Source organism: Nanorana parkeri, unplaced genomic scaffold, assembly GCF_000935625.1.
Source record: "Nanorana parkeri isolate BGI_ZX_2015 unplaced genomic scaffold, ASM93562v1 scaffold46, whole genome shotgun sequence".
Lineage (NCBI taxonomy): Eukaryota > Metazoa > Chordata > Amphibia > Anura > Dicroglossidae > Nanorana > Nanorana parkeri.
Window position 1 is genome coordinate 1534892 of NW_017306314.1, and position 24305 is coordinate 1559196.

Consider the following 24305-nt stretch of genomic DNA (forward strand, 5'->3'; position numbering starts at 1 on the left):
ATAATTTATTTCACCCTAACCTTGGTCCCACCTTGGTGCTAGACAAGGCCCCGCAGCCTCTTTCCCCCCTCCACTCCGGCAGTCTAAGGATCCATGAATCATCATGTCTAATACAGTGTATCAGACGTGACAACACCAATGGACATTCCACCGACTGAGCGCAGGGGGAAGAGAGGCTTCAGGGGCTGGGCTAACAGCCAGCAGGATTCGGGGTTCAGACGAGTATACCTTGTTTATTTTTCACCCCAGACAAAAATGAGCACTTAAAGAAGAACTCCAGGGGGAGGGAATTAACCCTTGCAGTAGGGCTATCCCCAAACTGCAAATGTTGTGTTCGTTTGTCTAGATACTAAAAAAACAACAACAACAACAACAACAACAACAAAAAACACACACCTCACAAGACCATCCAAGCCAGCTCCCTGCTTCTTTAATCACCGTGTGTGCCTCCTCCTTGGCAGCACAGATTGACTACTCCTCAGCATCTAAACACTGGGGGGATTTATCAAAACTGGAGCAGCTGTGCAAGGCAACCAATCAGCTTCTCTCTTCAGCTAAGATTTGAAAATGAAAGAGAAGCCGATTGGTTGCCAAGCACAGCTGCTCCAGTTCTGATAAATTCTCCCCACAGGAGGTTGATGACACCAGGTTCCTTAGACGGCTGCAGCAGAGGGGGTGAGATGCTCCAGACACCGTTCTAAGAACAAGACGGCTTGGATGGTCTGTTGTAGGGCTGCAACAACTAATCGACAATCGATCATAATCGATTGAAAAAGTTGTTAACTTTTTCAATCACCGATTAATCGGCTTCCGATTGGTTGGCCCTTGTTGGAAGCTAAAATAATTGACATCTATGATACATCTTTGATGGAAAGGTTCCTTAATATCGTGAGCTGCCCGTGCTGTTTGATATGCAAATGAAGACCATCAAAGGGTTCTTGGGGCTGGACACTGATCAAAGGAGATCTGCTGGACTGTCATGTCCTGGGGCAAGCCCGACCCCCTGCTGGTATTTACTGCCCTCACCTGTGTCAGCAAGGCATATATGCTGGGATGGGGGCAGGGGCATATGATGGAACCTTCTTCGTGTGTGACACTAACCTAGCTGACAAGCAATACCTTTGGACAAGACAAGTCTGTCTGAACTCTGCAATCAAGAATGTGATTCGCTGAGACCTGCTGGAGAGGCGTGTCAGAAGAACAGAGAAAAACACATGGCTTGTGTGACTGAGGGGGAGAGAATGGTGTAGCTAGCTGTAGGATCCTTAACCTTAACTCCTATCCCCAATTCCCCTTTCTAATTCCCTTAATTGTAATATGTGTGTATATCCCTATTTGTAAATAAACCCAACACTTATTTAAGATTCGGTTGTTCATCAGTAATTTAAGGCACCCCCAAATCAGAGCACATTCTACAGCCCTGTTCACGGCTCCACGGGAGAAGAAGTAAGGAGGAGCAGGTGTGGGCGGATAACAGCCACCAATAGACAGGCCCGATCTCAGAAACAAGTTGCTGGAAGACTGCTCAGGTAAGCCTGCACTTTCCCCCACATGGTGCTCTATAATGTATTGCTGGTATTTGTATTCTTCTATAGCTGATGGTACATTGTGCTGTATATTATACCATCAGCTATAGAGGAATACAAATCCCAGCAATACATTGTACACTGTATGTATAATATATTACTGGGATTTGTTGTATTCCTCTATAGCTGGTGGTATTGTGCTGTATAATGTACTATTGCTGGGATTTGTAGTCCTCTATTGCCGATGCCATTCTGCATTAATTGCTGTATAATTTTACACTTTTCATTTCACTATATTGCACACCACACTTTGTTTTTTCTTTTTTACTTCCACCGCTCCAAGCTTGCTCCTGTGATGGGACTACCATCTCACTACAAACTAGTAGTCCATCACTGGAGCCATTTTTTTAAATTAATTTTTTATCTGATTAACAGATTAATCGAACTTCATAAATCGGCTAACTAATCGATTTTGAAAATAATCGTTAGCTGCAGCTCTAGAGGTGCATCACGCGCTGTAAAACCCTCAACATGTGAAAACTATGCCCATAGGCAATTATTGGTTTTCACATGTTGAGCGTTTTACAGCGCGTAGGAACGCGCTGTAAAACACCCAGGTGTGAACCAGGCCTAAGTAACTACTTTGGATACTGGCGATTGCCTAATTTCCAACATTTTTAGGCAGTCTTACTCACGATGGTTATATCCACGTACTTATTCGTATCTCTTAGTAACCTCTATGACTTGCTATCTTCCATATAGCAAGACAAAATAGCTGTTGCATGTGGTAAAGAGGGGCAGATTCCAGGGTAGCTGACTTAAGCTTGCATTCATGGAGCGGTTTCTGCACTCGCACCGTACATTGTTTCCTTGTACTATTATGGCGGTGGGGGAAAAAAAGCCTGCCATTGGGCACTATATAGGACAGTGGTAGCGAACCTATGGCACGCGTGCCAGGGAGGGCACGTGAGGCCCTTCCTGCTGGCTCAGGCACCACAACATTAAGGCAGCCGAGCTGTCTAATGTCGGCAGGCCGGCGAGCGTCGGCGGGCGAGCAAGAGGAGAAGGGGGACGGAGCGGCAGGGGGTGGAGACAGAGGGGGGCGGAAATGAGAGGACGGGAGGAGACGGGGACTGAGCTGAGAAATTTTTTCAACCCGAGCGCCCAAACTGCAATACTAAACTTAGTTTCAGCGCTGGCACTTTGAGATAAATAAATTGATTTTGCGTCGCAGTTTGGGCACTCGGTTTCGAAAAGGTTCGCTATCACTGATATAGGAACACATAGGAATGTTTAAGGCCCGAGTTCTACTTTAACTCCTTAGTGACACCGCTTCAAAAAATATTTTCGCTTCTGGGGACCGGAGCAATTTTGCCATTTTCGCTATGTGTTTGTTTAACCATAATTTTCATCTTCCTCATGCATTGCACCTACCCATATTATATATTGGGGTTTGTTTTTTTTAACAGGACAAAATGGCCTTTAATTTGATGACATATGTATATATATCAATTTTTTTTTATATAAAAAAACAAACACATTGCTCACACTTTTGGCAATAATAATGTGCACATGATCAATGTAGCTAACAGAAAGTAATTCATAATAAATCCTATTTGTTTTACAGGATATATCAGATGTCAGGGATTTCAGTTTATTTTGGGAGTTATAGGTCACAAAATACAAGGAATACAATACAATTTTAGTGTGGAACAATTTTAGAATGTGGTATGTTTTTCTCCGATCTTTAATGGCCCCCTTGGCACTATATTTTCTTATTTTGTATTAAACTTTTTTTTTTCTCTAACAAATTGATTTTGAATATTTTTTTTAAACTAGGGGGCACTATGGGGTTATTGTTTTTTTTAATTGACAGGGGCTTTGATACTTTGTATCTCTGAGTAGATTACAGTATTCTCCTCAGAGATACTTTGTATCCCTTTAGTAATACACAGCCGGCAGTTTACAAAACACAGCGAACTGCTTCCGGCTCTGTGACTGTCACAGCTCTGCAATCACAGCGATCCTAATCTGCTGTTGAGGGTCTGCCTCAGACCCCCAGGGACCCATCAACAGCAGTAACTCAATGAGCTGCTGGTGCCTTCATGGACCAGCGCTCATTGTACCGATTGATGGAATTATCCCATCACCCGTCATTAAAAAACTGAACGATCGTGACGGAAGAATTTGGTCATCAGTCAGGAAGAGATTAAATGTTACTATCGGTTTCCAGTGTCTCAAAAAGACATTCAGATTTGACTGGACCTGTGATGCAACCTATGAGGGTAGAAATAACAAACGCTGAGTATGAAGGTGCATACCTTTCATTACTACTGTCAGTGGCATGCCTGTGAATGCTGGTATACCCGAGATGCACATTCTTGCTCCAGGTCAGTGACTCAGTAGTGACGTTATGAGAATAATCCCAGAAGCCAGCAAACAAGTCAGTGCTGGCAGTTCCCATATTTCTATTCTGAAAGGTTCCTTGGAAAGAGGATATGGCATCCAACCTATGTTTTCCTGTTTGGTGCACATATACTAGGTAATGTCTGGGTAACACTGTCAGGTTATAACTTCTCACAGAGATCACAGCACTCCCCCTGACATGCCTTCATCTTTCTTTTCATAGAAAAGACAATGCCATCTTTACTCGGGCATTAACCGGGGTCTGCATCTACCTCCTGCACCGAGATGCTGGCTCAGACATGATACAATCATGTAAATTATGGTGTCTGTACAAATGTCAGGACAGAGCTCTGCCACTGCTGCAGTCTTCCCACCTTGTGTCTTACTACAGTGTTACTATATTACAGTCTGATCACAAGGAGAGAGTAGACCGAGGAAATGCTTCTTTCTGCCTGCAGCAGACTTATCTCAGCCTAAGTAACTTGACTAGCACTCAGCGACTGCTTTTTGATCTTGTAACTTGTGAAACATTAATAATATATGAATGCGCATTGCATGTTACTACTACATCCATATTTTAAAAAAAAGATACCAGGGACAGTTTAACAAATAGTAAGACTGTTAAAACAATGACTGGTAATCATATTAAGACAAACAGAGAGCAAACTAAAGAGCCTAAATCAGCTTAGGTTGACTATACATTTCCTAATATGCAGTAGCTCGAACATCTAAACAATTACTAGTGCAGGGGTTAATAATCCAGCTCAATAAAGACAAAAGTGCTCCACACTGGACATAGAAAACTTGCAATTTCTTGGAATGAAACAAAAAAGGTAGTCAACGGATTAAGAAACAAAAAAAAGTTGCAGTGGGTTCATTTGCATGCAAGGTCGCCTAAATGAAGGTATCCATCAGAAAATCCTAACCTTGGTGAGCTTTAAAAAAATATTTTGCTTTTGTCTGATACTGTACAAGGCGTATTTTTCAAACAATGCCAGCAAATCAAATGTATGCCACTGGAATAGCCACTGTTGGGTTATCGTGTGCCAAAATCAAGTTGCAATGCTGTAGCAGATAAGATGTCCGATAACTGCAGTAGCTCAAAAGGTGGCTCAATAGACTTTTTGGCGTAATGCCAGACTCTTCCTCAGGCTCCATAAATAGCTCTTTATTTTGATTGTCACTACCTCAAAATAGAACTTGGCTTCAGAAAAAGTAATGCTAGCGGGCATGACATCCTAGAACTGCTGAAATAGTATTAGTTAACTCATCCTTTCACAAGTGAACATTATAAAAATATTATAAATATTTATATTGACATAAACATCTCACGCCCCTATCCATGTACAGCAATTGCTTTAACCCTTTCCACTGCCACCGACGCTAAGGCTTACGGAGGAACACAACTGCTTCCAGCTGGCCAAGTCAGTAAGCTTTATGTCATTCCCCTTTACTGTTTAGCTATAAGCTCATGGTCGCTTATACCAGAACAGCTCCCCTGACTCCCCCCCTGTAAAATAATAGCCGTCATCAGTGGGTAAAAGCGTGGGGTGTTTGGGGCAGGGATCCGCAACATTCAGGATGGCCGAGAGGTGAACAGAGCAGAGCTGCCGGCTGTCAGATTCAGGATCACTAGTGGCTCTATTTGTGATATTTACCGATCCTCTGTGCAGTACAGACACTGGAGTCAGCTGATCACTCCAATGTTTGTAAACAACTGGGGACAAATAGTACCATGTGTCCCCATTTATGAACCGGGAGTACTTTACATCACTTCCTGTTCATTCATGAGCTTCACAATGAGTGGAAGCACTCTGTATGGAGGCTTCTACCCATTCATAACTGGATGATAGTAAAATATTTACTATCTCCAGTTTCTGAATGAATGGGAAGGCCCTGTATTGAGTGCTTTCCATTCATTCAGAACAGAGGTTGCAGAAAAAAAAAAGAGATTGAGGACTGTGGCCTCCATTTCTTTTTGTATTTCAAAAAGGAAATATCAGGGGTCTGTTTAGCCCCCTGACATTTCCCCAAAGCCCACCCCCAACACGTGCACTATATTGTGTACACCATGCACGTGCGCTGTGGTGCGTTCTTAGAACGCATCGCAGTGCTTGATTTGTTTTTCTTTTTAAAATAGCATTAATATAACTGTGGCAGCGCATGGCTTCATTATGTTGCAATTACATATACGCCTGTATAATTTTATCACAACACACACCAACACAGCGCACAGTTTTTTTTACATAAGTCGCTTATTTACACTTCATTTTCATAACGTTATGCAAAAAGACGCAATTTCAAATTTACAAATATTTGTTATTTATCTTTTAGATTTAGTCATAAAAGTATTTTTTTTGTGCACGGATACTGATTTTAGTCTGCTTTTATCCATTTGTGGGGTTTTTTCAGTTTAATATTGATTTGACAAACATTTGCCCAATTATTATTCTACCGGGCCTGTGCTTTCAGAAAATAGATGGTTTGGGGGGATCTTTTACAAACGCTAGCAATGCAGCAGTAGAAAATCAAAACAAATAGGAAAAATTATGTGGCCAGCTGAGGTTAAAAGCATTCGAGGGCTTGGCAGCAAAAGGGTTAAAAGGAAAAGCATAGTGTATTTTCAGAGGACACATTTAATGGTATTACTGCAGTGTTTACCTTAAAATGACACTAAACTCAGGAGTTAAATCTATAAAATGCATTCAAGTACCTTATCTATTAACATAAATGTATCTTATTTTTGTATCACTCGGCTGTAGATCCTCAAATGATCTCTGAATTCACGCCAACACTGTCCTTCCTTCTGGAGGGTGGCTACTTTTGTTCCTCATGGTCCCTGTGTTTGTTGTAAAGTAGCCACTGCTCCAAGCTCACTCCTGTGATGGACTACAATCTCATGTTTACCAATTTGTATTGAGATTGTAGTTCACCACAGGAGATGATTTGAGGATTTAAATGTGATACACAAAGATACATTTTTGTTAATAGATAAGGTTCTTGAATGCACTTTGAAGATGTAAAAAAGGGAATTATGGGGTGAGTAAAAAAAAAACCTCCCCTTAATTCAAGCCGACCTGCGACACTGAAGCTGTCTACCCGGCTTTCTGATTGGCTAGGAAGCCGGCTTTGAGCTGCCTAACACTGAGACAGCCTGGCTTCCTGGCCAATTAGGAAGCCAGGTCGTGACCAGATTGGTTAGGAAGCCAGGCTGCCTTGCAGTGTCGCGAGGGAGCGTGAAGCTGGTGTGCCTTCGTTAGAACACAGTCTTCTTGGCCAATCAGACTTCCTCAGGATGCCTGTATTGGCGAGTACCAATAAAAAAAAATATAATTACTCTTAGGCCTCATTCACACGAGTACCAGCTGGCCCGTACAGATCCTTGCTACGTGCACGGCCGTATCAGGCCGCTCCCAGGAAGGACAGGTGCGGTGAGCGATTTATACGCAGCAGCCTGTTCTTCTCTATGGAAGTACGCTCACCCGAATTGCACATCCGTGCGGGTGTACCTGCTTGGACGCAGACAGGATTCATCCTGTCTGCGTACAAGCACGGACACCCGCACCGGCGTGCAGTTTGGGTGAGCGTTCGGCCGCATACTCCCATAGAGAAGAACAGGCTGCTGCGTACAAATCACACGCCGCACCTGTCCTTCCTGGAAGCGGCCTGATAGGGCCGCGCACGCAGCATGGATTTGTATGGGCCAGCTGATACGTGTGAGTGAGGCCTAACTCGAAATCCAAAAAAACTATCAGTGCGTCCCTAATTGTCGTGATCTGCCCTGGCTGCGGCCACTTTGTGCTCTCAGCATATAGAGAGCAATAGCCCGGTGGAAGAAATTCTGAAGTGATTTATCTTGGTTTGATACATCTCAAAAACCTGGCATTTCTACAGGGGTGTGTAGACTTTCTATATCCACTGTAGCTCAGAAAGTATTATTGTTTCAAACCGAGCCAGACTTTGTTTTAAAAAATCCAAAAGGAAGGCACGCAATATTTACAAAGATTTAACTCTTTGGAAATCTTTTTAGCCCATGTAAAGTCAGCCAACAGTTTACATCTGCAACTGGGACTAAAGTTTGATGCAACATTTTTCAAGTACTTGAACAGAAAAACTGCCAAGTAATACTCTTTGATGATTTAAGCTTTTGGGGCCCATTAGGTTCCTCTTTAGGCTTTATACAATTCCGTGGGGCATGCCTCTTCTGAAAAACATTTAGCATTTTTTCCTCTGTACACAATGCACACTCTGGTCCCACTCTTGGCATCTTCAAGAAAATGGCAGCAGCAGCAGATAAAACAACAAGCTTATAATTATTACCATTCAAAAAGAGAAACTTACAAAAGAAAAGTACCACATATGGACGTATTTTCAAATTAGTCTTTCTCGATGAGGACAACAGAGGGATGTGTATATTCGTAGAACAGTTCACTTAAACTGACACACACACACACACACACACACACACACGTGTCTTTCCCAATCCTATCTACTATGTAACTATATATATTCAGGGGCTATTTTTTAGGAAATTAGTGGTGTTGACCATTGCAAGAATCCAGCTGTAGCTTTTCTTGCACAAGTTTCAAAATACAAGCCATCATTTAGCTGAATGCTAGAGAGAGGTCATCGCAGTCTTAAAGGACAAAGTCTTTAAGGCACAATCCCTGGGATACTAGGAAAGGCTTGGCAACACTGGCGGTGTTCTTAAAAACATAGACATGAAGATCATCTTGTGCATAGGATGCAATCACTCTCCCTACAAAGCTAGTGACATAGTAGTTAATATTTAGATCATTGTGAGACCTCCTGGGACACTGTTGCAGAAGTAGGTCAGGAGAACATTCTCCACCCCCTGACAGAAGTGAGAAATCATCCTACAATGTTACCTCAGATGTTACCACGCATGTTGTTTTAGTCCTTTTAAATCAATCCAAAAAAATCAGCAAAAAAAAAAGGCTGTTTTTTTTGGTAAGCACCAATTGATGAAACCACAACATAAAGAAAGCTAATGGCCATTAGTGGAAAACACTGAAGTTTTTCCTTTAATTTCTCCTTAGGGTTAAAAACATGCACGCATCACACAATCTCACGATGGGGGAATCAATAATGGAGAAGGGTCTGTGTGTCCCGGCAGATCATAGGTTTAAAAGCAGCACACAAAAGGCAATCTGCAACTTGTAGTGCAAAGAAGATACCTTTTTGTATTAAAATGTATGTATAGCCTAAACTCTTTTCTTCATTTTTGCCCGCACTGGGCACTGAAGGGGGAAAGGAAGCCAGCCTCATCTCCTGCAGCGCTAGGAGAATCCCTGGGGCTCACATAAGGTAGGCAAACCTACACCCTCTGCCCTACACAGGCAGGCCATAAACAAAAGACTTCCCGGGCAGCATCACCACATGGAAGCCCCTCTCAGCGTTCTGTGACGCGCTCCCCAGCTTGACTGAGGAAACACAAAAGACTGAGGGAGTGGAGGAGAGGAGGGTCTTTTAAGCAAATTAAGTGACGTGTTTCCTGTGTGTGGGGGAGGAGATTCCATCTCGTGATGCTGTGATGCTGTCCTGGAAGACGTTATGGGAAATTAACCATCACTTCCTGTCCTGCTGACAAAGTTTTACCAGACAGGAAGGGAGGGACATTCTCGAACAGCAACACCAAAATAAAACATTTTTTCTTCATTAACGAAGGGAACGCTAGAGAGATATGGGAGATGGCAAACATTCAAGTATGTGACACACGTTTTAATAATAAATGTAAAAAAATTTGCCTGGAACGCTGCTTTTTAAAACCCGTTTTGTGATAGTGGTGTCTTGACGCTCACTAAGCATTCCCCCCAAGCAGCTTCTTTTTATGGATGTCACAACACTTCTTAAAACTCAACCTTTCAAAAACTGAGCTCATGATATTTCTTGCTGCCCGTGCACCTTCCCCCAACTTTTCCCTTGAGATTGATAACACAGCTATCCACCCCTCCTCCAATGCCAAGGTCCTAGGTGTCATCCTTGACTCGGACCTCACCTTTCTTCCCCACATCCAATCACTATCCAAATCCTGCCGCCTTCACCTTAGTAACACCTCCAAACTACTCCCCTTCCTCACCAATGACACCGCAAAATTACTCCCCAACTCACTTGTTATATCTTGTCTTGACTATTGCAACTCCCTCCTCATTGGCCTTCCACTACACAGGCTCCTCCCCCTTCAGTCTATCATGAATGCAGCTGCTAGACTCATCCAGCTAAGCAACCGTTCAGTGTCTGCAACCCCCCTCTGTCAATCCCAGCACTGGCTTCCAATAGCCGAAAGGTTTAAAATCAATATATTAACAATGACTTACAGAGCCATCTACAACTCTGCCCCTGGCTATATCTCAAACCTTGTCTCAAAGTATCACCCTAACCGTCCCCTACGCTCTTCAAAAGACCTCCTGCTTTCCTACTCCCTCGTCAACTCCTCCCATGCTCACCTCCAGGACTTTACTAGAGCCTCTCTCATCCTCTGGAACTCTTTACCCCAACCTGTCTATCTCCCACCTTGACTGCCTTTAGGCGATCCCTTAAGACTCATCTCTTCAGGGAAGCCTATCCCACCACAACCTAACCGCTCAACCATCACATTCTTAAACAACTCTACCTCCTCATGTATCACTGGCCCCTCCCTTTTAGATTGTAAGCCCTCAGGGTGCATATGATCCTTCCTCCAGAGCATGCCGTTCTCAGCATCTTATAACACTGAACTCATTCACACCTGCGCATTTTGTAGATGCATGCCAAAGCACGCATTTCTAAGACATGCTTGTATTGACATTTCTAATGGCACCCTAAACGCAGCCAGGAAGATGTGCATTTTTGCCCATCTTCACGTGAAACGCATGTCGCAAAATCTGCTACGTGAGCTTTTTGTCGCATGTAAAGGCCCCATTGATCTCAATGGGGATGCATGGCAAACACGGCATACGAACGCGCACAAACGTGACGCGCGTTTGCACCAAGTGCAGGTGTGACCGTTGGCTTAATCGCTTCTGCAGTATTCACAAAAAATAATGCAATCACTTGAGCACCAAAAAAGCCTTCAACTTTTGCAAATGCACAAGACTATACTGCATACATGATTATACATGTCTGCAAATGCACAAGATGACACTACCAACCTGATCACTGGACCGGACTGGGCATCAGAAACCAGACGCCAAAGAAGTGCCAGCATCATGGAAAATCTTATATACTAAGAAAAGGATTTTGTTGGGAAGATGGTGGTGAAAATGGAATACCAGGATACTACTGCATTCTACGCTGGGCATATTCTTCAACTTGACTGGTATGGTTTCATTTTAAGGAATAAACTCCGTTGAATCCAGTTATATATTTATTAGAAAACCCTTCATTGCATTTTTTCAAGTAAAAATGTAACTGGGTCAGAACAGGAAAGGATGGGGATATTACAAACGATGCCAAAGAAGTCTGAGGGAGCTATATACAGATAGCTCTGGAAATAATTGGACACTGACAGAATTTTCATTATTCTGGCTCTGTACTCCACCACAATGGATTCGAAATAAAACAACTATGATGTAATCGAGGCGCAGACATTAATCTTTACCCAACTTAAGTCCAGCCGTTGTAATTGAACAGCTGGACTGTGGCTTCCTGGATGCGGGTGGGTGTTCATAAACGTCCGTGCCTGCCCCCACGCACCGCCCAGCGTGCGCACGAGCAGGAAAAATCTTTGCACCTTAAACAGCCGGCGATGACAGTTTACATACAAGCGCTCGGGCAGCTATAGAGCCGCCCGATTTCTTCTATGATGCATGGAAGTGTGCGGCTCCCCCCTTTTCCTTTTCTTGCATCATTCTGGTACAGGTTGATCTTAAGTTTCATCTGTCCAAAGAATGCTGTTCCAGCACAGGGCTGGCTTTTTTAGATATTTTTTGGCAAAGTCTAATGTGGCCTTTCTATTCTTGAGACTTATGAATGGTTTGCACCTTGTGGTGAATCCTCGGTATTTGCTCTTGTGAAGTCTTCTCTTTAGGATAGACTTGGATAATGATATGCCTACCTCCTGGAGTATGTTCTGTACTTGGCTGGATGTTGACAGGGTTTTTCTTTACCATGGAAATGATACTAAGGTTATCCAACACTGTTTTCCACCACCTAAGAATGGCCTGTTTCACTTGCACAGAGAGCACCTCTGAATGCATGTTGTGGGTTCCTAGCAACAGCTTCCAAATGCCAATGCCACCCCTATAAAATGATAATCTCCATAACAGAAAATATAGCGAAACCAACAAGATAAACCAAAATAATGCAAATATGTTATCAATATTTTAGCACATGAAACTGGCACAGCACATTTGTCCTGCCCATAAAAAAACAGTTTTGTATTCCTTTACAAGTTGGGGCGACAACTACATTTTATTTATGTAATATTAGTAATATGTCAATTCATTTTCAGATCACTTGTTGATCCATGTCACAACACCTTACAAATAACATCTGATGTAATAAACGACCTTTGTAAAAAGATACCTCAGCACAGACATTGAAACGTAGCTGGGTAAAAGCATTACAGGAGAAAGATTAATTCACAAGGCAAATAACACATAAGAGAATGACAAAATATACCGTAAAGAGGACACAGCATGGAGGTAAGATGTTTTTTTCAACCAGGTTTTATCACCACTTCCATCCTATGTTAGGCTCCTTTTTAAACGGGCAGTCCGAATTTTTTTCAGGTGGATCTGATCTGAAGCTCAATGTTAGTCTATGGGCAGCCGGATCGAAATGGATGTGTGTCCATTTAGCCCAGACTCCTGCCAGGTCCGGAAAACCAAACAGAACAGAGTTCCATTTTGTCGGACCCATCGTGATGGATCAGGGGTAATCTGATAGATGTAACCAGACATACAGTATCACCTGAAGCTTTGAATAATGCTGGGCGCACACCTTACAACCATCGCAAGACTTTTGTCTTGCGATGGTTGTAAGGTAAATAAAAAAAACTTACGATCTGCCTATCTTGGACAGGCAGATCGTACTTGCGATGATCGCAAGCCGCGCCCCCCTGAGGGGCGGGCTTCCGATGACCGCAATGCCGAACGGGCAGTGTGTGCTTGCGCACACCGGCCCGTCCGGCTTTTATCTTACGAACATGCTACACACCCGCCAAACATCGTACGATGCTCGGCGGGTTTTCGAACATGTTCGCAAGTTAAAAGTCGTGCGACCTTACAGTAGTAGAGGTCGCACGGCTTCCACACACCTTATGATAATCGTACGATCGCGGGATTTCCCACGATTATCATACGATTATCGTAAGGTGTGTGGCCACAATAAGACACCTATGAAATGTAAAGTGGGCTAGGAATTGGATGTGAGCCCATTAGAAGATACACAATTTGGAGGGAGGCATTTCTCTCAATCCAATCAGTCTCACCTTCTGCATCACATAAATTAACACAACTTTATATTATACATAGAATATAATCGGATCCCTTAATTCCTATACAAGATAAAAAACTCAGAGGAAAACTCTAAATGCCCAAAACGTGGGTTTGAACCAGGTTCGCTGATACATCTGCTGTGGAGATGTCCGAAGCTGAAACGATACTAGAAGGAAATAGAGGACATAATAAATATATCTTTTGGAGTTCATATTTCTAATAATCCAATGATATGTATTTTGGGCATATTTGGATCTTTAAATGTGGAGTATTACGTGAAGGTGGCTATAACGAGGGCACTGTAATGTTATAATTTAAATTAAAAAAGTGTATTCATTTTCTAACGGACATACAATGTGTCCAATTACATGCGATTCTCCATAGTCCTAACATGGGTCCATTACAAAATGGAGGAAAACATTGGATGGATACTGGTGTCACAACTGTGACATCCACTCTGAACTTCTCCAATCAGTGCATGGATTCCCTGCTGATCGGAACCGACAGGTGTCTATGTAAAAGGGGCCTAATAAAGTGAGGAGGGTCCCAAGTTCCCCCCTTCTTTGGTCATATTGAACTTCTTGGATCTAGTCTCTTGAGTGAATTCACAAATGCTGGGGTCACCAAGTACTTGCGATGATCGCAAGCCGCGCCCCCCTGAGGGGCGGGCTTCCGATGACCGCAATGCCGAACGGGCAGTGTGTGCTTGCGCACACCGGCCCGTCCGGCTTTTATCTTACGAACATGCTACACACCCGCCAAACATCGTACGATGCTCGGCGGGTTTTCGAACATGTTCGCAAGTTAAAAGTCGTGCGACCTTACAGTAGTAGAGGTCGCACGGCTTCCACACACCTTATGATAATCGTACGATCGCGGGATTTCCCACGATTATCATACGATTATCGTAAGGTGTGTGGCCACAATAAGACACCTATGAAATGTAAAGTGGGCTAGGAATTGGATGTGAGCCCATTAGAAGATACACAATTTGGAGGGAGGCATTTCTCTCAATCCAATCAGTCTCACCTTCTGCATCACATAAATTAACACAACTTTATATTATACATAGAATATAATCGGATCCCTTAATTCCTATACAAGATAAAAAACTCAGAGGAAAACTCTAAATGCCCAAAACGTGGGTTTGAACCAGGTTCGCTGATACATCTGCTGTGGAGATGTCCGAAGCTGAAACGATACTAGAAGGAAATAGAGGACATAATAAATATATCTTTTGGAGTTCATATTTCTAATAATCCAATGATATGTATTTTGGGCATATTTGGATCTTTAAATGTGGAGTATTACGTGAAGGTGGCTATAACGAGGGCACTGTAATGTTATAATTTAAATTAAAAAAGTGTATTCATTTTCTAACGGACATACAATGTGTCCAATTACATGCGATTCTCCATAGTCCTAACATGGGTCCATTACAAAATGGAGGAAAACATTGGATGGATACTGGTGTCACAACTGTGACATCCACTCTGAACTTCTCCAATCAGTGCATGGATTCCCTGCTGATCGGAACCGACAGGTGTCTATGTAAAAGGGGCCTAATAAAGTGAGGAGGGTCCCAAGTTCCCCCCTTCTTTGGTCATATTGAACTTCTTGGATCTAGTCTCTTGAGTGAATTCACAAATGCTGGGGTCACCAGGCCCTAGATAGACAGAATCACTGCCACATCTTTTCTGTCAACTGAAATGAGCTGTCAGCAACAGCAAAACATTTGGGGGGGGGGGTTATGACACTGAAAGGAGCTGTCAGCAACAGAAAAACATTGGGGGGGGGGGGTTCTACCGACAGACTGAGGTGGAAAACCGTTTTTTTGTGTACCCCCAGCCAATCAACTGGTTTCCATGAACCCACAAGCAGTTCTATGGTTATTATGGCTTTCCGAGCTGTTCCTTCTTTTTTGGCATAACACAGTTCAAGCCTTGAAAGTCTATTGCCCACAGTTGCTTGGCAAATAGCTGATCAGTAGGGGAAAAGAGAGGCTTGTATTCTGATGATCATAACTACAAACAGAGTGGAGGGGCTTTCCTCCTGTATATGGAAAAGCCCTCCAAGAGCTCATACCACAGCGTTGCACTAAACGCACGGGATCCTATCGCAGTTCGGTGCACTGGTGTATTGCCACTCAACAATGCACACAATGCACAGCACCACAACACCGTGCTTTACATTGCAGTGAAAAGATTAGTGCATACATTACTTTTTTTCCACCGCGACATACTGTATTGTGATACCATGCGTTGCACTGCCGGGAGGGTGTGTTGGGGAGCCGTTCAAAACAATCACAATGCAAAGCGCCAACGCACCTAGCATGTGGTGCAGTGTGAAAACACGTGCTTAACACACAGATCCTTTTCTTGGTACCATTACCGAGCTGAAAAAAGCATGCAGAATGGTAGTTCAGATCTCTAGACTTTAATGGCTGCATGTATATTCCAGTTCTGTGACTCAGCACATAGTGAAGCCAGGATGAGAATGACAATCCTGGAATCTGCCTTTATAAAAAACAACTATTACCAGTTTTCTATCTTGACAGATTTCTGAAACCAATTTTTTCACTTTGAACTTGCCCGAGGCTATGTGACAGGTTAACATCTGAATGATGAGGCCTCATTCACATAGGCATCAAAATACATGAATCTAGATGCGCATGGACTTACTTTCTAAATGCATCTGGAGTGCTTTTCTATGGCTGCATTCACAATAAATGTCCAGCAGCATCTAGGGTGCATTCAGTCTAGCTGTGCTTACATCAAAACTAACATTTGGGCGTCCTGGGAATCCTTAACCTTGTTTTATGCAAGGTAAACGCATGTAAATACACCAACATCTAAAAACACAGGATGCAGTGTGAATGAGACCTTAAAGTAAAAGTCCTGCCTAACATAAGGGTGCCTGCTATATCTCATATGTCGCTGGCAGCGGGCTCTTTAAACAGACCAGCAACCGCCGGGACAGTCCTGGCTTTACAGAGGAAGTGGTTCTGGCGGCAGTGCTTCACTTCCAGTAGCCAGCGAAGTGCTAAAATGTGCCTTATAACGTGTGCAAAATACACAAAAAAGGCCTTGGCAGTGAATGGGTTAAGCAAAAATAAATAAAAGAAAAAAAACTTCTCTAAGCACCTCTCTGTTTGAGTTTCCCTTTCATACTAGGGGTTTGGTTTCCTCTAATTCTTAGGCTAAGTCCTGGTAATGTGCTTACACCCTGTCCAAGAACAGCAACAATTACTTACAAAAAATCAAAAGCAGCATGCAGCTCTACATGCCGAATTAAAATCATCTTACATTCATTAGTTAAACAAACTTGCTTTTTATTTACTTACAAATAGAGGTAATCAACTTCCTGGTCCACTTCTGGCATAAATGATGTAATGTGCCAAAGCGTTGCATCTTGGGAAATCTCATCTGTAATCTCACCAGATCTCAGGGAATGGCATTTTCCTCCCCTGAGATGATGTATATAGTCACATATCCTAGTCATATGTGCCAGAGTTCCAGGAAGTAAATGGAGAGCTAGTAATCTGCCCTTAGTTAACATGACCACTGTCAGAAGACTGAACAGAAAAATAAGGAATGCAAAGAATACAAAGCTGGCAATTATCTAGAAGTATGCCTTTGTAGATTGTCATTACTAAAAATGTCTAAAGGTGTGTTTGTTGTTATTTTAAAGATACGGGTAAAGGTCCGCTTTAATAGCCACTGAACATGTCCCTAGCAATAACAATGCACACAGGAGGGCTTTGGGCCAAGAAAGGTAACATGGCTCTGCAACCTGCTCTTAACCATGACTTTCCAACAAGTTGATGGCATGCCTCGTCCTATACATACAGATGTTCCAGGTTTAAGTGTTCATTCACATGTGACTTAGGAGGATGCAGCTCACTGCCACAAACTCTCATCCATAAGCCTGTGTATGAAATCCTCCACTCATCTCACAAATAAATGGAGCTGTCAGTCATGTGCAGCCCAACACCATACTCCAGTAGACATCTGCAGGCAATGTTCACCACACAGAAAAAGGCCCCTTTCAAAGAATTGATGGTTAGAGACATCAAGCCGAGTCTCTTCAGGCACTCCTCTACCAATGTTCATCAACTTAACAAATTTAAAGAAGAAAAAACCTTTGACATAATGACCAGGATCCAACGCTTCCAGCAGTGCGGGCTGTTCTAATTACCGGCTTACTGGTGCTCTAGCCGTATAGATAACTTACTTATATAAAACTATTTTTAATGAAGTGTTTGAGAGTGGTGCAGAGGTTGCATGGTCTCTTAGGGCTAGTTCCCACCGGCCTCAGTGCGTTCCGGCCTGACTGTGGCCGGAACGCACTGGATCGCATTTCAGCCGGCTCCCTTTGTTTTGGGGAAGTGCATTGAACTCATGAACTAATGCATGCACTATTTTTTCTGACTGCACCAGACTGGAATGCAGGCACTGATGAGCCACGCGTTTCCGTGCAGGCCGATCAAATTGCAGCTGGAGGGCGTGGTGTCGGTGCCATTGAGTTTAATGCACCACCACACCCCCTCCTGCCCCAAAACAAAGTGAGTCAGCCTGAAATGAGATTCAGTGCCTTTCGGTGACAATGGGGCCGGAATGCACTGAGGCTGGTGTGAACTAGCCCCTACGGTAGCAGCTCCATTGTTTAGCTATGAAGGTCTGCTACATTCACAAGACTTCATTGAGCATGAAAACCATGTAAGAAGATTGCATGGAATACATACCACACACGTCAACCTGTATTACTACACCCATCCCATAAAGCTGCCAAATATCTGAAATGTCAGACCATAGGTGCCCAGTCACAACATATCCAATGCGTCCTGGTGCAGGTCGTGCCCGAAACACACTGGATCGCATACATGAAGTCAATCTGAAAAAATGCTGCATACACTATTTTTTCAGAACGCATCGTACTGGAACAGAGAGCATTCCTGTACCTCACTGCGGGTGGTGGGGTGTGTCGGCAGTGCCATTGACATGAATGGCGGCGACACGCCCCCTCCCACCCCAAAATGCAGCCCAGCTTCAGGTATGTGATCCAGAGACAAGAACTCCTGCTAGTGACTTGAGCTTTAGATTTCAGCCAAGAGGTTAATACCCGGATATGGAACAGAAGAAGTCCAACTCCTACCAAAACTTTACATTTTACATACAGCAGAGAAGGGTTAGAGCATCTGTCAAACTTTGCTTTCCATCTCCCTAAAGGCATTCTTCCCAATCAATACAGAAGTGATGATAAATCTTTCCAAGGGTTATGGTGACTAAAAACAAAGACACATTATTGTAGTGAGGAAGATTAAAGCACATCTGTGTCCAGACTATGAACATTGACGAGAACAAAGGGTTTTTTTAATGCAAAATTTGGAAATTGCAAGTTAAAAATAGTGAGTGCATACATAGAAAAGTGTGCGTCTTGGGGCTAGGGCTGCAACAACTAATCGATTATAATCGATTATTGAAAAAGTTGTCAACTTTTTCAATAATCGATTAATCGAATTCCGATCAGTTGGCCCTGTTCACAGCTCCACACGCTGTGCGCCGCACCTCCTCCCCACCTCACGCTCGACGCTGCCAGACCTGCTCGCATCCATGCGCCGCACCTCCTCCCCGCCTCACATTTCCTGCCCATCCACGATCAGCTCTTCCAGAGGATCTCAGCTGCGTTGTAGGCAAGTGCAGGACCTGGGATTCTCTAGGACTGCAACTTCACAGCTCAGAGGTCATAGACTTTCTGCACCTCCCTCTTAGTATGGCATTATTATGCTCCTGGCACAGAACAATGTGGCAACAAAAGGCTTAAAGTGACATTAAAGTCAATTTTTTCCCCCTCCCCCCAATGTTAATTAAAGCACTTAATGGTTCTCCTTTAAATGATGTCTCTTAATCCGATCTTCCTCTTCTTTTCAGCCTTCTCTCCAGCGATGCGGCAAGTCTCCGATCCAGCGCTGACTCCTCTGTCCTTGCTGGCCCTTCCTGTCCCACGGTGTCTGCATGCGGGTGTTTAATAACCCTTTAAAGCCATTCCAAGCCACTCCAGGCACAAAAACTCTCACTTAAATATATTCCTAAATAGCCACAAAGAATATAAATCCACTTTGAGTGCACCAAATGCTTTTAGACCGGGGTGAGCAATTAATTTTCTCGGGGGGATACTGGGACGGCTCTAGAGAGCGGAACTAACTAACACATGGTACGGTAAAGTACGGCAGGTGAGTTGCGATTCCCTTGGACCCATTCTAGGGTCCAAAATAAAATTTAAAAAATATATATATTTAACAGAACCTCGGTCCTGCCTGGCTGCTAAGCCAGTCCCTGCAGCCTCTCTCCCCCTGCTAAGGATCCGTGAGTCATCATGTCTAATGCATTTGGGAGCGAGGCTGCAGGGACCAGTCTAGCAGCCAGGCGGGACCGATGTTCGGGTTAGTATATCTGTTATTTTAGACCCTAGACGAAAACAAGCACTCAATCCTTGCAGTCTGGGGACAGCCCAAATGCAAGGGTAAAGCTTTATTCCGCCCAGAGTTCTTCTTTAAATAAATTCCTCTACAGCTATTAAGGATATAAATCCACTTGGTGTACAGCAAATGCCTTTGCAAAGCTAGTTATTACCTTGTGAAAGTAGCGGTAACATCATCACTGTGCTGTACATAGCCTGTGCGGAGAGCAGAGCGTGGGAAGGGATCCAGCAGCTCCACCCACTACAAGCTGCCTGTAGAAATCTACAGGAGACAAGACCTGCACATGGAGAGAGAGCAGCAGCGACTGGTCTTTATTACAGGAAGGTACTGTACAGAAGTCAGACGACTATTTCGATGGTGCTTACCACGCAGGTGTTGTACAGTGCCCCCTTCCAGAAGCAGGTCGTGCCATGTGTCATGCCATGAATCTATACCCCCAGATTTATGTGGGCATGCCATTTTTTTCACATCAATAATCAGAAGTTGGATTTATAACAATGTGGGGGAAAAGGATGAGCAGACTAGGGCTGCAACTAACGATAGGGGGGGGCAACGATTCTTATTATCAATTATAACCGATTTGATGTTGCAGCCCCAGAACAGACACAAGCCTCATCTCTGCCTTTTCCTGGACTCTAAACATGGGTTTGCCATAACGCTTGCTTCTTGTATCCGGTGTGTATCCGCAATTACACCTGCCGATATTCTCCGACAAGTCCAGGGGTCACGTTCTGTTTACTACAGAAGTTCTGGAGGAAAACAATCTTCTTCAATATGAGCATACATACATCTGCTCATACCGTACACCCAGCAATAAACCAGACAGACAGCGTGGCAACTGCGGGTCACTGTAGCTGCAGCTGTCACATACAAGACCTTCACGCTGACAAGTGCTAACTGAGCTGTGTATACCTCATCACTTTATCAATCAGGAACACCAAATGGAAGACAATCCAAAAGACACAACACTCATATACTTTAATGTAACAAATAAAAACAAAGAAAAGCTTGGTAATAGTATGGTGCAACCATGGAGGTTCTAACTGCATGGAGTTTGTATGTTCTACCAAGTTCTGTACAGGTTTCCCTGTGTGCTCTGGTTCCTAACAACCGATCTGTGTTTGAAGCTGGCCATACCTTATACAATCTGATTGTACAACCTCCTTTAGGACTTACCACAAACTCTTTAGTTAAAGGAGAACTATGGGGTCAGTGTTTTTCCCCATAGTTCTCCTTAGGGTAACGGGAGGACACAAACTAGCGTCCTCCCGTTACCCTAAGCTCAGTATACCGCGAGCTACAGCTCGCGGTATACTGAGACGCCGCAGCCGGAGCGGATCCCGACTTAGCTGACGGGATCCGCCCAGCTGCGTGAGTGACAGCTGGCTCTGCCTATCTAGAGGCAGAGCCAGCTGTACCCACCCCCTCCCCCGTCCGTTCCGCCAGTCAGCGCTGGCAGATCGGAGCGGGGAGAGGGGAATCCAGCCCCTCCCCTGTCACGGCAGAGAGCCGTGACAGGATCGAGAGGTGAGCGAACCTGGTATGTGTTCGCTCACCTCCCGATCTACTGAGCCGACCTGTGACAGTCTCATTGTCACAGGTCGGCTAGAACTATGAGGTGAGTGGAAATAACTCATCTCATAGTTCTCCTTTAAGGAGCTGCCTGACTGGATACAAATTGAGAATTGTCTTGGCTTGTCCTTGTATTACATAGCTGTAATAAATCTAAAGAAGATGTACAATCAGATTGTACAGTGTATAGCCATCGTCACACACATCGAATAGGCCTCATTCAGATGTGCAATCTGGGGCAAACAGTTTGCAGCATTCAGAGGCAGTCAAAGCATTCTGTGCTATGGCTGCATACAACCACTAAGGCAGGGGTAGGCAACCTTGGCACTCCAGCTGTGGTGAAGCTACAACTCCAAACATCCCTCTGGGAGTCATGCATGTGGCTGTCAGTCTTGCAATGCCTCATGGGACTTGTAGTTTCACTGCCAATGTTGACTACCCCTGCCCTAAGGAATATGTGCTGCCTCAGCATTTAGATGAAGCAAGTTATTTCCAATATTTATATAGCACTGTATTATACGTGCATCAAACACAGAGCTGTGCCCTTGGAGCTCACAATCTACTATCCCATCTACAGTATATGAACAGATGCCTACTACCCCACACATCACATAGGCCTCATGCAGACGGGCGGCCTGGGGTGAATAGTTTGCAGCATTCAGAGGAAGTCCAAGCATTCTGTGCTATGGCTACATACAAACCAGCACATTAGCTGCGGCCACAGATATGCTGTCCCTGGACTCAACATGCGTCCATGGTCAGTCAGAGGCTCCATTTGTACAGAGTAAAAATGTGACAGCTGCTGCTGCTGGTCACAGCTGTTCACACACACACACACACTGAGTACATGCAGTTATTAGTTGCATCACAAGAATCAGTAGATTCTTACAGCCACGTATGTGGATGCGCCTTAACCTAGCAGAATGCTTTTAGTAAAATTGTACCCAAGAAAAATACATATGGTGCTTTACTAGTCCTTGGTAAGCTGTATTAGTTTTCTTTTTGTAGGTTTGTATTCCTGTGCGTTTACCCATTGATCCAGTCAGACACTTTGTGTCCTACAGTGACAACGCTCACTGACTGAACATTTATGCAGAAGAGTTGTCACCATAGGCCACTTGCTCCAGATTTGGACTAGAAGCTGACATCGAAGGGCCCATTCACACCAAAGGCTGTGCTAAACGCACAGCATGTGGTGTGCGGTGCCCATCACAGTGCTGAAACGCTGATCCCAGGTCATCACACTGTGTACTTTTATTTTTATTATTTAGAACTATATTGAAATGTCACAAGGGACATCTCATTCAGTTCTACGGGCACAGCAGGGTGCAAGGTGATTGGATGCAGGCATTAGTCAGGTGGTTTGACAGCCACCAGCGGGAATGACTAGCAAGATACTGAAGCTTGACCCAGAGGGAGATTCCTCCATTCACAAGGTTGGTGCCGCTTCACATCTGAGCGTTGTGTTGTTTGGAGATGATGCCAGTCACTGCAACAACAATTTTGTAGTCACACATTTTTTCCCCCATAGACTTCAGTGCGAGTGCCTGAAAACACACATAATGCACATTTTGTTGCACCCAACAATGGCTGCTTCCCCCTAGTAACTAGATTTCTAAAGCGAGCAAAAAAAAAGGGTCCATCACCCGCAAAGCGTCACACTCAGGTGTGAATGGGGCCTAAGGGATGACAATGGAGGAGCCACAAACATGAGGAACAGGCAAAACCCATGCAGTCAGGCACAGGAATGAAAGCCAATACACCAGTGCTGGAAGGTAGGAGAGGTTGCCGCTTAGCCGCCATACCCCAGCATTGTGACCCCCCTGTACTGGTAAATACCGTATTAGGAGGTTACCATATGGCACAGCAGCAGACACAACTGCAGAGCTTGCCATGAAAGGGTGTCCAGAACTGACCAATCACAGAGACAGTGTTCCATCTGTTATGATGCCCGCCCACTAGAGTACGGGGACAGCGGGGTGACAGGTGTGAGGACGGGTCACATGGCCATAGGTTCGAGCCGCTGTGTAAGGTCCATAGCATAGATGAAGGCTGTCACGTGATCCGCCAAGCTGATAAATGGCCCGGACCAGTCGGCCGCCACTCGCGCGCGCTTTTAACCCCTCCAGCGTTCAAGCGGGTGCCAGGACGACGTCACAGCCGCGCACAGCTCTCGGCGTCCCAGTGCCCCCACACATACAGCAAAGGAGACATGGCCAAGCAGCCCGTGACAGCTCCGTGCGATGTCTCCGCCTGCCGGCGGGAACATACATTCACCCGGCACTCATCTATGTAACGCTCTCCTACCTGGCCCGTCAACGTGATTCATTTCCCGGCTTCTCTTCGAATCGAGCCGAGTCCTGCTCCTCAGCGATCCTCTCTCCGCCATCTTGGCTCTTGGTTTTGAAATTAGGCCCACCCCTCCAGTGACGTTTCACCCAGTCTCCGCAGTCCAGAGAAGTGCTCTGACCCAGCGCTGGGATCTGCGTGAGCGCATGCGCAGAAGGCTGTCTGCTATCTGAGCTATCGAAGCGGAGAGCTGCTTCTATGACTATCATGTTCTCTGATTAGGAAAATCCTTGACTGGGTCATAAAATGTATCCTTTGCGTCACTGTGCTCTGAACTCGTTCCAAGAATTATGTTAAAGTAAACCTAATGCAAAAACATTTTTTTTTCTTCAATTTGGATAGTGTAGGGAAGACTTCAAACCCTGTCAGGCTTATTTTTTGCTATCTTTGTGGGGATTTCCCTTCTCTTCCTGTTTTACCGACGCAACAGGAAGTGAAAAATACATCTCTAATGCTAGGTTCACACCTAGGGAATTGAGCTGGAGAGCTGTTTTCTTGCGGTTGTGTGTTTTTGTTTGCCCAATTTTGCTT

General features: G+C 44.3%; 1 protein-coding gene across 2 annotated transcripts in view; it reads right to left on the reverse strand.

Moving 5' to 3' along the window:
- The window catches only part of ATL2 (atlastin GTPase 2), a 74743-nt gene extending 50899 nt beyond the window's left edge, over positions 1-23844 (reverse strand). For both annotated transcript variants that reach the window (XM_018573210.1, XM_018573206.1), the window contains exon 1: positions 23733-23844. In XM_018573210.1, coding sequence (XP_018428712.1) covers positions 23733-23814 — 82 coding nt within the window. In that variant the 5' untranslated portion in view covers positions 23815-23844. The remainder of the gene's footprint in view (positions 1-23732) is intronic.
- Between the last annotated feature and the right edge of the window lie 461 nt (positions 23845-24305).